At 47.7% G+C, this 15,628-nt stretch overlaps 1 protein-coding gene across 2 annotated transcripts in view; it reads left to right on the top strand.

The window, feature by feature from the left end:
- Nucleotides 1-15,208, top strand: part of LOC123769865 (TSC22 domain family protein 2) — a 233,098-nt gene extending 217,890 nt beyond the window's left edge. For both annotated transcript variants that reach the window (XM_045761259.2, XM_045761261.2), the window contains one exon: nt 13,215-15,208. In XM_045761259.2, coding sequence (XP_045617215.1) covers nt 13,215-13,397 — 183 coding nt within the window. In that variant the 3' untranslated portion in view covers nt 13,398-15,208. The remainder of the gene's footprint in view (nt 1-13,214) is intronic.
- The last annotated feature ends 420 nt before the right edge of the window (nt 15,209-15,628 follow it).

The raw sequence follows: 15,628 nt of genomic DNA on the forward strand, positions 1-15,628 counted from the left end.
GTGTCTTGTCGCCCCGCAGTCTGCCGGGTCCGGAGAGCGCGCCACCTGCACTTCCTAGACATGTTGTGATCTCATATTCGACCTCAGTAGTGTTTCTGCGTCGTGCGCCAGTATGGGCTTCTTGGTACAGCTGGCTGGCTGCCTCGCTGTAAAATGTTACGTTCGCGCATAGGAAAATAACAGAGGGGTCCAAGAGGGTCCAAATAAAAAGGCGGTGTCCAGGAGCCGACAACTCGATCCTGCAGAGTTATAAAACAAGTTTGTTTATACTTTTTACACTGAGGAGAGTCTGTTGAAACACTGAGGATAGTCTGTTGAAACACTGAGGATAGTCTGTTGAAACACTGAGGATAGTCTGTTGAAACACTAAGGATAGTCTGTTGAAACACTGAGGATAGTCTGTTGAAACACTGAGGATAGTCTGTTGAAACAAGGGAGATTCTTTTTCCTGATTAATGGAAGGCGGCGTTGAAGAGTTCCTGGATGATGGAAGGCGTAGTTCCTGAATGCATTTCCACCCTATCTGGCCTGCCCACCTCCCTATCTGGCCTGCCCACCTCCCTATCTGGCCTGCCCACCTCCCTATCTGGCCTACCCACCTCCCTATCTGGCCTACCCACCTCCCTATCTGGCCTGCCCACCTCCCTATCTGGCCTGCCCACCTCCCTATCTGGCCTACCCACCTCCCTATCTGGCCTGCCCACCTCCCTATCTGGCCTGCCCACCTCCCTATCTGGCCTGCCCACCTCCCTATCTGGCCTGCCCACCTCCCTATCTGGCCTGCCCACCTCCCTATCTGGCCTGCCCACCTCCCTATCTGGCCTGCCCACCTCCCTATCTGGCCTGCCCACCTCCCTATCTGGCCTGCCCACCTCCCTATCTGGCCTGCCCACCTCCCTATCTGGCCTGCCCACCTCCCTATCTGGCCTGCCCACCTCCCTATCTGGCCTGCCCACCTCCCTATCTGGCCTGCCCACCTCCCTATCTGGCCTGCCCACCTCCCTATCTGGCCTGCCCACCTCCCTATCTGGCCTGCCCACCTCCCTATCTGGCCTGCCCACCTCCCTATCTGGCCTGCCCACCTCCCTATCTGGCCTACCTACTACCTGTTAATTATCGTGGGGTATTGTGGTAGTATGCAGTGTGAGAGACGCATGTTCAGCGAGGTTCGTAAGGACTGCACTTGTACTCTCCACAGGGTGTATGGCACCTCTTAACTCTCCATGTGGGATGCTGACTCGGTACTTCACGCAATTATCACCCCGTCCAACTTCCTTATTTTATGGCCTTGCTGCACCTTACTAGGTCTTAACCAGTTTTTGTCCCAAATATTTGTGTGTTGGCCGTGCACATCGCGTTCGTGGAAGAGGCAGTTGCGAAACTTGGTTTAGGGGCCAGGCGGGTGGCTGGTGAGCCGGGACCCTTCAAGTGAGGGATGAGAGCGGGTAGTTAAGGATCTCCGTTGTGTTTATTCTAATGACCTCTTGAGAGTACGGTACTCTTGCTGCGGCCTTGGTTCTTGGTGTCATAATGCGTGTTGAGGAAGACTTGTGATGCTTCCTGGAGGCGGGTGTACCAGCACAACCTCTAGGCTCGTCTCCAGCCCTTAGTGTTGGCGTAAATGGTGTTCAGATTTAGCTACTCAGAACGAAGTGTCCATGTAGCATAAGCTATGGTGAGCCCGTAGTGGCGTTAAATGGTCAGTGGTCATAAAATATCTCTACCACCACAGGTCAAGGTATCCAACTCGACCCCCCCCCCATTACAGGTAAAGACACTCCCTCCTCCCTCTCCCTCCCTCTCCCCCCCTCAACTCCCCCCCCCCAGCCCCCTCTCCTAAGCCTGTGGATATCGACAATTAATTGACACACTTCCCATGCCTCAACCCCCGGGCTTTATATTCGCAGTGTGTCCCAAACTGGAAGTTCAAACTTGATAAATTGATCTATATTTTAAAGGCAGTTTCTGCAATTTATATTTAGTATGTGTTGATGGCTGCCAAGTTTGTCTTAGGTGGTGATGGTTTGTTTGGTGTGGGAGGGGTTGTGTAGTGGTGACCCAGTGTGAGGCAAGCGTGGCCTGGTGGTGACCCGTGGCTCTGGTACACCTGCCTCGTGGCTCCACCTGCTGCTATCATCACCACCTGCTGCTCCTCAGTTATACTCTCGCACTCCTCAACTTTCCCGTCTCCAGTGAGTCGAGAAACATTGTAGTTAGGGAAACGCACGCTGGATGTGTTTATTATTTGTTCTCCAGAATCGAGCTATTAGCTCTTGGACTTCGCCTTTTAACCAATCTATTTTTCCTCTTATTATATATTTCTCTCTAACGCGCGCGCGCACATCCCCAGGAAGCAGCCCGTAGCAGCTGTTTAACTCCCCGGTACCTATTGACTATTAGGTGAACAGGGGCATCAGGGTGAAAGAAACTGCCAATTTGTTTCCGCCTCGGCCGGGAATCGAACCCGGGTCCCCTTAGTACTACGACTTCCGAACGCTGTCCATTCAGCCGCGACAAACCCACCGGGTGTGTACTCGCCTAGTTGTGTTTGCGGGGGTTGAGCTCTGGCTCTTTGGTTCCGCCTCTCAACTGTCAATCAACTTGTGCCTGTAATTTGTGTGTGCATGTGTGTGTAGGGGGGGGGGGGTGGATGGTTGGGGGTTGTGTACACTCACACGTGTTATTCACCTGAAGTTAACAATGGAAGTAGTGGAGATCGCTAACCATTTACCATATTGTCCTCCATCACTTCGTCATCCTGAGACAGTAAACCTTGTCATTGGGGCCCCAGTTGGTCCGGTTAAGATTTAGTGATGTGTTACTTAGCAGTCTTTAAAGACAGGTAAGAAGATAAGAACAGAGGAAGGTGCACATGGTGTCGAGGCGCGGCCGGTGCAGCTCTCGGTAAACCCGTCTAAGAGTCATTGGAAGTACTCGATATTTTTGGGAAAGCCTTCCTGTGGAATGTGGCTACCATCCTGCAGGCTATAAAGGAAGCCTGTAATTTGGTTGTTTCCCATCGTAGCGCGGCATGGAAGCGTGACGTCAGAAAATGTGTGACGCCATCATCACGTGACTTGGCTTGACCAATGATCGTGCTTCCCGCTGCCACTCTCACTGAGTGGGTCGGAAGACACAGGAATCTGTCATGGACCTCGTTACTATGGGGATATCTCTAGTTGTGCACAACAGGGTTCTGGTAGCAGTTTTCAGGCGATTCCCAACCAGTAGTTAGGTAAACTGTAAGGACGTTGTAATGGAGAGTATACTGTAGGTATACTCCTGGAGAGCAGGAGCGGCGGTTTAATCCAGTAGCCGTTCCATGCCTGGAGGGCAGAGCTGGGGGGGGGGGGAGCGCGCACCTGGAAAGCGGTATAAAGGTGCGTCAGTTTAAGACCAGACTTTGTCTATCACTACACGCGGTCTGTGCTCCTACGCCACATTTCCTCCACACCTCACTAAGACCTTCATACTTGGCTCGCGTGTCCTCCTTGAGTGGCGTGTCTAGACAATCTGTGAAGGATGAGTTTTGCTGCAGTGTTTGAGACTTCCGCCGCCCTCCACTCTCTCTCCCTCAGTAACAGCGAACAGGTAAATGTTTCTAAACTTCGCCGACAGTGTTTACATCCATCTGTATCAGTCATCCTACCTTCTTTATTGGGTATTGTCGTCTGGGACACTTTCTATAGTCATATATATTTGAGTCCGGTTGACGGGCTGAGCAACTCGCTGGCAGCCGCTGCTCGCAGCACAGTTGAACAGGTACTCTTCATTGTACACAATGGACTGTTTAGATACAAGATTAAGATCCCCAGTACTGCCAGCTTCCAGGTTGAGGTCACCACAGGACCAAGTTAACACACGTGCAGCCAGGGCCCCAGGATTGTCGTACAGAATAACTCACAACACACTCCAGGTTATACTCTAGTTGAACTCCCCAAACTTGTACTCGGCGTGTAGGTACAGGTGTGAACCTTGGAGTGGGAGGGGTGTGGGGGGGCAGTGATGGTGAACATGGGTGGGTAAAGACAGAGGTGTGAAATCAGTGCTCCACACTCGGTGTGACCTGACCACTCTTGGCAGAGTGATCGCGTGGCGGCGGCGGCGGCGCACTCCACTAAGTCCTCTCATTAATCTTCCCACTCTTTTACGGTGGTGTGTGTACTCACCTAGTTGTACTTGAGCTCTGGCTCTTTTGTCTCGCCTCTCAACTCTCGATTAATTGGTGTACAGATTCCCAAGTCTATTGGGCTCTATCGTATCCACATTTGAAACTGTATATGGAGTCAGCTACCACTGCCTAATGCATTTCATTTGTTAACTACTCTGACAGGGAAAAATATTTAATGTTTCTGGCTCATTTAGGTACTTGGTTTCTACCTCTCTCTCCTAGTTCGGGTTCCACCCATGCTAAATAGTTTGTCCACCCTGTCAATTCCTCTGAGAATTTTGTAGGTGGTGATCATGTGTCCTCTTACTCTTGTCTTGTCTTCCAGGTACGTAAGGTTGAGCTCCCGTTGTTTTAGATTCTGCTACTCTGAACAAAAAGTTCCAAGCAGCACGGGTCGTTCTCTCCTGCCACGGAGGATGTGCATGTCAGCGCTCCCGTTGCCTTTCCTCGTAGCTCATACCTCTCGGTTCTGGGACTAGTCTGGTCGCATACTTCTAAATCTTCTCTAACTTCGTCTTGTGTTTAACTAGGTGTGGACCCCAGGTCATACCCAGTTAAATGGTGGATGGTGAGGCTACCACCGTTGCTGGATGACACACTCTAGCCTACTGTTTAGGAGCCTGGGAGTGTTGTGGGTGCTCCATGGTGACTCCGCTCCTTCTCTCTCTCCCCTGCACCTGCACGATGCCGCGCCAGAATGTGACAAATCACTATTTTATTTTGTCTCGTGAGTATCTGCCTGAATCCTCCTCGTCTGCCCCTCCCACTCGTTCCCTTGCATCTTACCCTCGCCCCTTGGAGAGGCTGAGCTGAGGCTGGGACGTTCAAAACGAAGTAGAAATAACCAGTTCCGCTCTACTTGGTTACAACAGCCACCAGCTAGCAGCTCCGAAGATGTCACCTGCACAATCCCAGCAATGTTGCACTGGTTTATGTCTTGTGCTGGGAGAGTGATGCACTGGTCTATGACCTGTGCTGGGAGAGTGTTGCACTGGTCTGTCCTGTGCTAGGAGAATGTTGCACTGGTCTATGACCTGTGCGAGGAGTGTGTTGCACTGGTTTATGTCTTGTGCTAGGAGAGTGTTGCACTGGTCTATGTCCTGTGCTAGGAGAGTGTTGCACGGGTCTATCTGTTCTGTCAAGCTTACTCTTGGTGGAAGCTTGGAGCTGTGTGGGGGATGTAGAGGCCAGGTGCACATATTACCAGGTCCGCGGCACGTCTCATCAACGTGTGTTGCATACCGAGGTGTAGCAAGCTCTTCGCGTGCTTATTTCTGTAGTTCCCAGAAGACAAGGGAGAGGTCTAATGTGACCTACATCCTGGTGTCCCGCCCGGCCGTGTAGATGGCAGCTCGTGCCGCCAACGTTGGCACTCATCTTGGCCACAGCTGTAGGTAATTGGCACCTGCTTTGGACAAGACTTGTTTTCCCAATATGACCACCACTGGTGGAAGGCTGTGTGATGTATCAAAACACCTTACCTCTGGTGTTTTCAAATGACTTGCAGCACATGAACTTCCTGTTAAATAGGCTTACTGTAGCTAATTTTGTTTCACAGGTTCCTGGACCTATTGAGCTCTTATATCAACATTTGAGACTGTATGGAGTCTGCCTCACCATCATTTTCTAAAGTTTTCCCATTTGTTAATTACCTCCTAAAATTGAAAGTTTTTTCTAACGTCTCTGTGGCTCATTTGGGTACTAATTTCCATGTCCCCTTGTTCATGTACCGCCCGTGGTAAATAGTGTCTTTATGTACTCTTGTCAATTCCTCTGAGAATTGTATAGTCGCTCATGTCTCTCCTAACTCGTCTGTCTTCAACTGTGGTGAGGTTTATTTCCAGTAGTGTTTCCTTGTAGCTCGTACCCCTCAGCTCGGGGGACTACCCTGGTGGGCATACCTCTGAACTTTGCTTTAACTTTGTGGTGTTTGACTAGATATGGACTCCAGGCTGGAGCAGTGTGCGTGCGCGCGCGCGTGGGGGCTGAGGCTGGGGGAGCCATTATGAATGGTTAGTGTTGGATAAGCAGAGCCCAGACTGGCGGCGGCGCCCTGCTGTCTACAGCTTCTTGCTCCTGCCCCCCCCCCCCCCCCCCTCTCTCTCCCCCCCCCCCCCCCCTCCTGCTGCTCCACCCTGCCTACTACCTTCCCTCACCCCTACCTCTCCCTGCCTCCATCCCCCACCCTCCCTTCCTACTATTCTTCATTCATATCTTCCAGGACTGTTGGCTTGTCTAGTGTTGATGCTCAACTGTTTATAAAGTCAATACAGTGTTTCCTCTTTAATATTCCTGTGGCGTCGAGTCTTAGCTCTCAAGCCTCGCATTTTCAACTGTCTCATTTAATATAATAAACTTTTCTTTAGATTTATAAATAAATAAATAAATGTTTATTTAGGTAAGGTACATACATACAAGAGATTTTACAAAGTTTGTTGGATTAATAGATAGAGCTAGTACATACAATGCCTAAAGCCACTATTACGCAAAGCGTTTCGGGCAGCTAGGGTTCGTTATTTGTTAGGGTTCGTATCCCAGCTCCTAGGCCTTGAATCCCTCAGATTGTATAGTAGAGGGGAGGGTTCGCGAGAGGTAGGCCTACTGCTCTGTAGTTGAAGCCTGCCTTAATTGTCCTCGTGGTCTGCCCACTTGTAAGTAAACTGCTTTCCCGCAAATCCGTGTGCGCGGATGCGTATTTTCAGCACTACGAACCAGGACACTCTTAAGATGCGTTGATACGCACGACTCTTCCAAGCAATTGAAATCAGTTTGAGGTTCGTGGAAGGAAATGAGGTTGGCTCCGTGGGTGTTGAGCGGGGAGGCTGGCCAGCGATGGTTGACCATGGTCTACATTCGTATCCTCTTGGGGCATATTATACTCGTCTCTCCCTCCTTATCTCTCCTCTCGGGGGTCTCTTGTGCGTTCTTGAGTGTGTGCACGCTGCAAGTTATTGCGTGTGCCTCATAGGGCGGGTACACTCCACTGTGCTCACTCTGGCAAGGTTGTCACAACGGTCTTTGGTAGTCTTGGTGACTAATTGGCACGTGACCATGTCTCCCTCTCCCCCCCCCCCCCCCCCTCAACCCCTCCTCTTCTCTCTTTTACCTTTCTCGGTTATTTGATGTAGGCACAACTCACATTCTCAAATAATATAAATGTTAGTTTCCTGTTCCAGCGCCTAAGTGTCGCAGTTCAGAGGGGAAATGCGTGCTGTATCCTGGGTACGCACCCAACCTCCCAGGAGCTGGACGAGGTCTTCGAACACTGATTGTCATATTGTTATATATATGTGTTCTCTGTAAAATGTTGGGATATAGTTCTTGGGCCAGGTACTGGGGGTGAGAGTCTGTGGGGTACACAGGGGGAGGGGGGGCGGCGGACAGTGTCCCCCCCTAGAACTATCACATTATGAGGCTCTTATCTTGCCATCTGTGTTTAAACAGGTGTGTGGGGGGGGACTTGGGTAGTGCGATGTCTCTCATTAAGGTCCAGGGCCAGGATTTATCAGTTACACAACCACTTACGAAACCTGTACATCTTTCTTCGATCATGGCGGCTTTGTTTACATATATTAAGCTGAGCTCCGAGGCAATGCGAGGTTGTTTATACCAATGATAACCTTGAATCGTGAAGTTGAGCTCTTAATGTTTAATAAATGTAAACAAAACTGCCATGATTGTTGAAAGATGTACAAGTTTCGTAAGTGGTTGCGTAAATGGTTGATAAATCCTTGCTCAGTTGGACGGACCCCGAGGACTTGGACGTGAAGCTGAGATGAGAGTTGTGGTCTGTGGTTGGTGACGAGTGTGACTTGTGCTTGGCCTCGACCTCGTCTGTGTCCACCCCCCCTCCCCTCCCCCGTACACGTCACCAGGGGCGGGGCTCTCCTCACAGGCCACACCACGGGCGGGCTCATATATATATATATAATATGTATATAATACAGTACAATACACACACTGTAGCATGTGAGGGCTCGGCAGACAGTAATGATGTAATGACTGGATGCTGGAGTATGGTGAAGCTAGACACAGGCAAGCAGGAAGTGGCCCACGTAGGGTTCCTAGCCAAGTGTGTCCGTAGTACCATGACCCTGGTGGACCCTGACCAGTGGTGGGTTGGTGTTGAGCAAGTGTCTATACTCTTTACTGGGAATACAAGTCTTAACGTAGGTGCCTACTCTGGCCTCAGGGCTACCAATGAGACTGACTCAGGCTGTGAGGAAGAAGTGTCCTGGACAACCCCAGGAAGACTTTCCTGAAGCTCCAAGACAATGATAACTAGCTATGCTAGTATGACTTGTGGTACTTAAAATGTATACGAGGACAAGGAGTCTGACAGGACGGAGGGATATTGTTCAGCCTGTGTATATATTGAACAGTGTGTATCTGTTGTGATGTAAACACGGTATTCCCACAGGACACAAGTCTTGGCCTGGCGTCCCTGTGTGACGTGATCATTTTTATTGACGATGACTTTGGAACTCTCAACTGTGGGAGTGTGTGATGACGCCTCTATAGCTCTATACTCCAGGAAATCATAGTAACCTTTTAGATGTATGAGAACATCTAAACCAAACTGGACTGGACCAAACTCTCACAAGTCAAGCCTGGCCTCGGGCCGGGCGTGGGGAGTGGAAGAACTCCCAGAACCCCATCAACCAGGTATCAACCATAGACTTGGGAGGAGGAAGCCAGGATGACCGACCCAGCACACTGTTCCGATCCCGTCGGCTGGCTCCAACCATTGTCCTCCAACCTTGTCCAGCAATTGTCCAACAATCCAGCCATTGTCCAACAACCTTATCCAACAATCCAACAACATTCTTGGTCGGTAAGGGTGATGCTTGCAGCCTTGAGCCCACAGCAAGCGCTCTATGGCCACACCTGTTCCATGGGGCTTGTATAGGCCTAAACCATATAGTTTCATACTATGATCTTCCCGATTTGACAACAATCCCACAAACCTTCTGCACTGGGCCAATCGAGCAGTGCCTTGGGGTAGTTGGTAGAATTTTGTAATTCTGGACGATTGAGAGCATGAGCATGTAATATGGTGTATATCCAGGGAGGAAGTATAGGTGTGGTGTATATCCAGGGAGGGCGTATAGGTGTGGTGTATATCCAGGGAGGGTGTATAGGTGTGGTGTGTGTATACAAGGTGTCTGGGGGGGCCACACAGTATAAGATGTGCTGGAAGAAGACACCTTCCACGTCCAGGAAGTTGGAGGAGACCAATCAAGGCGCTAATTATTGGTCCACCCCTGCTGCTCTGATTGGCTGGCTGCTGACCATTCTCCTCCACCTGTTAGTCCCTGAGCCACTTTCTCAGAACGAAAGGGTTCGACTTCCTGTGGCTGGTAGATCCGACTCTGGAGGATTTCCATGAACTTGCGCCACGTCAGAGGCTGCCCCTTGTGGCTGGGGCTCGGAAGTCTGTCACCAAGCTGGATTTAAGCTGTTTAAGATGCTACAATGATCTTGTAAACTGGAACCATTATTAGGGTGCGCACGCGCGCGCTTACTATTCCTTCTAGTAGGATTGAAGTTTTAGCTCCTGGACCCCGCTTTTCTAACCCTCGCTTAGAATTCTGACCTAATTTTCTCTTATCTACTACAATTATATTTTTTGCTATCTTTCTCCCCCTCCCCCCTTACGCGCGCGCACACATACATACATTATTAATATATATATATATTAATATAATATAATATGAATCCATAAGGAAAAGTTGGATCATTTGCCATAAGATTTTGCACAGAAAATTGTGTGTATGGGGGAGTTCCGGTGGCCATGCACCGAGTACCTTAAACCTCGTACAATTTGCCATCGAAATATATAAAGTAAAATATAAATTCTATATAAATTAAATATAAATCTCACAGGTCTATTCCCCCCACAACAGTATAATATATATATATATATATTACATATACACTATATATATATGTGTGTATGTATGTATGTATATATATATATATATATATATAATATATATATATATATATATATATATATATATATATATATATGCAATTGACGATCACAAAACACTGATCATTTTATGCGGAAAATCCACAGAGAAATATGAAATGAGGTGAACGTTTCGGCTTGTTAAAGCCTTTGTCAACACCAGACTGACTCCTTCTGGTGTTGACAAAGTCTGGTGTTGACAAAGGCTTTAACAAGCCGAAACGTTCACCTCATTTCATATTTCTCTGTGGATTTTCCGCATATATATATATATATATATATATATATATATATATATATATATATATATATATATATATATATATATATATATATATATATATAAATAATTTGATCATGTTTCATGTTAATCAACGCGAATGTGTTAACACGAAAGTGCTCATTACTTTTTATTTCTCCTAAGTGGTTTAACATTTAAACATTATTCATCACGTGTTAATTTCTTCGTGATTTACACACTCTGTGTACGCGCGTGTTTTCGCGCGTGCGTGCATGCATGCGTGTGAGTGTGTGTGTGTGTGGGCATGGTGCCAGGCATCTCGTGCGTGCGTGTGCGCGCGTGTGTGTATGTGGGGGTGTGCGCGAGTGGCAACTCCCGCCAGCCAAGATGGCGCGCGCGAGTGTGCGTGCGTTGGTGCGAGTCATAAAAGGTGGGGTGGCCCGGCCTGGCAGCAGTAGAGCCACAGACCCCGACGCTGACGCAGGGTGCCGCGCCCTACCACACAACCACCACCCAACATTTCAGCAACAAGTCCACGCATTCTACCTGCCGCGTTCTGTATTATTATTGTGGACATTGTATAATTGTGGTGCAAGTTTTATTGACCGCGTGGTTCCTCAGTGCAAGTTTTTTTTTGGTGAACTTAAGTGCCTTTGTGAGTGGCGGCCGAGCTCTCTCGCTAGCGAGGAGCCTTGTATAATCTTCAGTGTGATACTGAGTGAACTGTAATCACCACGGCGCCTATAACGATGAAGATGGAGGCCGTACAGTGTGAATACTCACACGCCGGCATGGACATGGGCAGACACACACCCATAACCCCGCCCGCCACGCCCACGCAGGAGATGTCGCGAACACCCACATTCTCCAACTGTTCACAGCCACAGTATGCCAAGCAGGAGTACTCTAGTACACAGTACTCTGCTATGGACTACTCCCCTGCACACTCCCTCTCTCCACCGGAGTCTCCAATGACCACGCCCAAGAGCACGCCCACACACTCGCCCGCGCACACGCCCTTGTCCTCCACGCCCACAAAATCTTCCTCTCTAACTCCCAGAAGTAGAAAGAATTCCTTCGTGTACGATGTCAGATTAACAGACGAGCAGTTTCTCTTCTTCGTACCCGACTTAGTAAGTTTGCCTTTAATATTTGTATTATTTGAGCCTGTAGGCCTAGGTACATGTGCAGTTTCTTCAGCCTGCAGGCCTATGTACTTTTGCGGTCTTGTGAGCCTGTAGGCCTGAAAACTTGTGCAGTCCCTTGAGCCTATAAGTCTAGGCACATGTGTAGTCCCTTAATTGGGCCTACAGGCCTAGGTACCAGAGGACAAATAAAGCTGAATGGGATGAGGTGAACCCCCGCCAGTAGGGCAGTAGACAGAGAAACCTGCCAGTTGCTGGAAGATTCTAGAGACTGGAGCGTAGGCTACGGTTGATAACACTTAGCAGGTGGGATCAACTACCTCTTCTCGCCGCCACACCCTGCTTCTGCCCCCCCCCCTCATCCCCCCACCCGCCTCTCCACCAATCAAACTGTCGGCAAGAGTTTTAGTGTGCAAGAATCTGGCCACAACTCTTTTGATGCATAATGACAGATGAGAGGTCGAGGTTTAGGGAAATGGGGCTTGGGCTGATTGGGACATTCGGGATTGAAATTGAAATAAGTTTATTGATGTAAAATACACACAAAGGGATGAGGTAGCTCAAGCTATTCTCACCCCGTTCAGTACATCATACATATATACACATCACAAGCAATAAACATATTACCAAACATTCTGAGTGATAAACATATACATTTCCTCCTTCACAAGTAGTATGGTATCAGACGTACACACACATATTTTTATGACCTAGGTATACTGTATAGACAATTTTCACATTCGGGATAATTTGGGTGTGGGTAAATGGGACTGGGGTTTGTTTTGGTGTGAATAGAGGGGGGGGGGGAATTGGGGTTTGTGTGGCGGGAGCCATAGGCTTTAAATAACTAGGAGGTAGAGTGCTCACCTTGCCAACACCAGTCCTCGCTGCCGTCAGCAACACCACTTTCCTTCTTCATCTCGACTTTATTTGTCAACTGAAATTAAAATAAGTTTGATATTAATACACATTAAGGGGCGAGGCCAAGCTAATTGTCTCTCATTGATCAGTACAACCTTATGATGTATTTAGTCACAATCAACACATTAACATTTTGGGTACTTACATTGGCCATTGTGGTTTTGTTATTGACTCGTTATTATATATCACTTCTTCCCGGGTCGTGTTTAGTTGGTTTATTTAGATCCTGGTGATAATGTAACTATCTTGCCATGGACACTTGGTGACAGCCTGGTCTCTAGCTACCTTGGTCAGTGTTGTCGTTTAAAGTGTTGGGGGCTCGGGCAGGTTCGTAATTGAATGGGTATGCTGTGAGTGGTTTGCTGTGAGAGGTGGTGCTGGTACACCTGGGGGCGCTAAACCGGTTTGATAGCGGTGCGAGGATGTCATTAACTCTGTGTTCCTCGGTATAGATATGACAAACCACGGTGGAGCTCCTAATTATTCGCATGACCAGGTTCTTGCATCAGTTCGTGGGGTTTGGAAGTGGTTCGCAAAGGGAAAATCTTTCTTAGGGTCTCGTAAGGAGATCATTTATAGCTGCACTCAAAACCTGAGACATTCAGTATTACTTTGATCAAAATTAATCATATTTTGTTAGTAATTTCACTAACAGTAGTTTTAATTATATAATTTTAGTTCCATGTTGCAGTAGTAAATTTAGTTGTAATTGTAGTATTTCTGTTGATTATAGAAGTAACGTGTGAATTGTTTTGTTTACAGGATCTGGTGAAGTCGCACCTGATGTTCGCGGTGCGCGAGGAGGTGGAGGTGCTGAAGGAGAAGATCACCGAGCTGATGGAGCGCATCTCGCAGCTGGAGTACGAGAACACAGTGCTGCGACAGTATGCCACACAGGAGGCGCTGCAGCAGATACAGCAACCCCGCCACGCCTCCAACACCTGAGCTGTTATATCTCCGACGACGCCACCACCCGCCACCACACCTACTACTGCTACTACGCCACCATGCTGGTGTTCCTCTCGTACTAACACCGGCTGATGCTGTGTATTGTGAGGCCACGGCGACTTGAGCAGTGTGCAGCACATTAGCGGCCACTAGCTGCCCGCACCCACGCCGCCCACGGACGCCCGAGGCACTTATATTTGTTATTTAGGCTCATATTTCATTATCAATGCCTATATGGCGATATAGTTTAGGATTTGTTCTGTATATACTCCATTCGGACTTAGCCAGTTTGTACAGATTACTTTTGTTGGCCTTTAACTATTGATAGGAAGATGTTTTGGAGTTAGAACGTGCGTTTGTTTTGCTTGGCTGAGCGTCGGTACGAGAAGCCTGTGTAGGGTCGGGAGAGGAGTTGGCCCTGCATAGCACTCTTGTCATTCCATAATGCGTCCTGCACCTCCCCCCGGACCTGTGTATGCACGCATTACTGCACCTCTACTCCTCACATTATTATTTTGTAAAATAAGATGTTTACCAGCAAGAATATAGTGTATATTATAAAGTGACCGTGATGCAGATAGTCACCTAGATTCATGTTAGTCAGGACAAGACGACAAGCGGAGGCCCCTGACGGTTTGTGGGGCACTACAGCCCTCTACGGGGCCCTGGGCACCCTATATGGTACCCTTGGCATCCTATATGCGGCCCCTGGCAGCAACTACAAGAGGGCCACCTGCCTCACTCGCCTAACTCTTGGCCCTCTCATGTCCTGGAAACCGAACTCGTGTCACAACGCATTAGCTTGACGCGGGAGATTTCTGCTGTGCTTCATACAGTCAAACCAACCGGTTATGGCTAGACATGAATCCCCTGCCAAACCTCCTGCCACATCCCGCGATGAAGCTTGTGTGGGCGGGAGGGGGATATTATGGTACACTCAAGGTGCTGAGTTAACATAAGCCACGACAAAGGTACACTCCCTCCTGTGCCTGCCATGGTCACCCAGTATGTGATAACTTGTAGTCCACCCCAGCATGCGCCTCCTTACAGCTCCCCCGAGTAATTAGTTTCTCATATTGAGGAACGCCCCCAAGTTAGTCAGAGGAGGAGGTGTTGGAGGCTTGGCGGTATTTACTGTGCAGGCACGTCTCTCACGGCTGCCTGCCACCAGTCCAGCTCTTATCTTAGTGTCACCTTCGCCAACCCCTTCTGCCTCTCCGCTATGCCACGCTCCAACACGTTTCTTTTACACATGGCAAGCAAAACATTTGTTAAGAGGTTTCAGCTGGCAACTTTCAATTTGCATATCCCATGTTGCTGAACTGGTTTCCTTAAACAGAACAAAAAGGCAATGTTTTAACTTTGAAGTGTTTCATTCCTACTTAGAATTGTATCAAGCCAGATCATGCCTAATAATTCAATGTTATTATACCACTGAAGCTCCTCTCAAAAGACTATATTTTACTAGTAGAATTCTTGCTCATGTGACAATATTGCTCATTACAGTTGTCCGCTGTCGTGCTGTAAAGTTCCAGAGGTATACATATGTATGTCTACTTATGGAGTTTATATAATATTTTTTGGGGTATATGGAAAATGGGTTGCGTAATGTATTACTGAGGCGCACTGGCCATGTGCCGGAGGTGGTACAGTGATGTATATATTTGTAAGTCTCGTCCTCTGTAACAAGTGGACAATCTACTACAATTATCGTCTGGTATTCAGCTTCTGGTCGCCGGCCTCTCACGGCTACCATATTACCATACACAAGATTTGTATAAGAAATAAAGTTATTGAACAATTATAAATTCGTTGTGTTTCTCCTTAATTACATTTTTTATTCTTGTGAACTAAAAATTTTGATATTCTTTGTGTATAAATCACGAGATTAAGCTATATTTAACAGAGAAAAATAATTATATTAATAAGGATTTAAAGGATTTTATTAATATAGGACATTCCTTATTTGCATAAATAATTTAACCTGGAATTAAATCACACTAGTTGAACAATGAAATATGAGAAATTTGTAATCATATCACTGAGTTTGTAATCACTGAACTGAGATTTCAACCATTCCTAATCTCTGAAATTAGAAATTTGAATATGGTTAGTCTCTGAAATGATATTTGTACATAACATTTCTTGTTTGAGTAATTAAGTTTTTTTTTAGTTTCTGAAATGAGAAATTTTAACGTTGATGTAATCTAGTTAGGATACAGAGGCGC

This window comes from Procambarus clarkii, chromosome 45, assembly GCF_040958095.1.
Source record: "Procambarus clarkii isolate CNS0578487 chromosome 45, FALCON_Pclarkii_2.0, whole genome shotgun sequence".
NCBI lineage: Eukaryota > Metazoa > Arthropoda > Malacostraca > Decapoda > Cambaridae > Procambarus > Procambarus clarkii.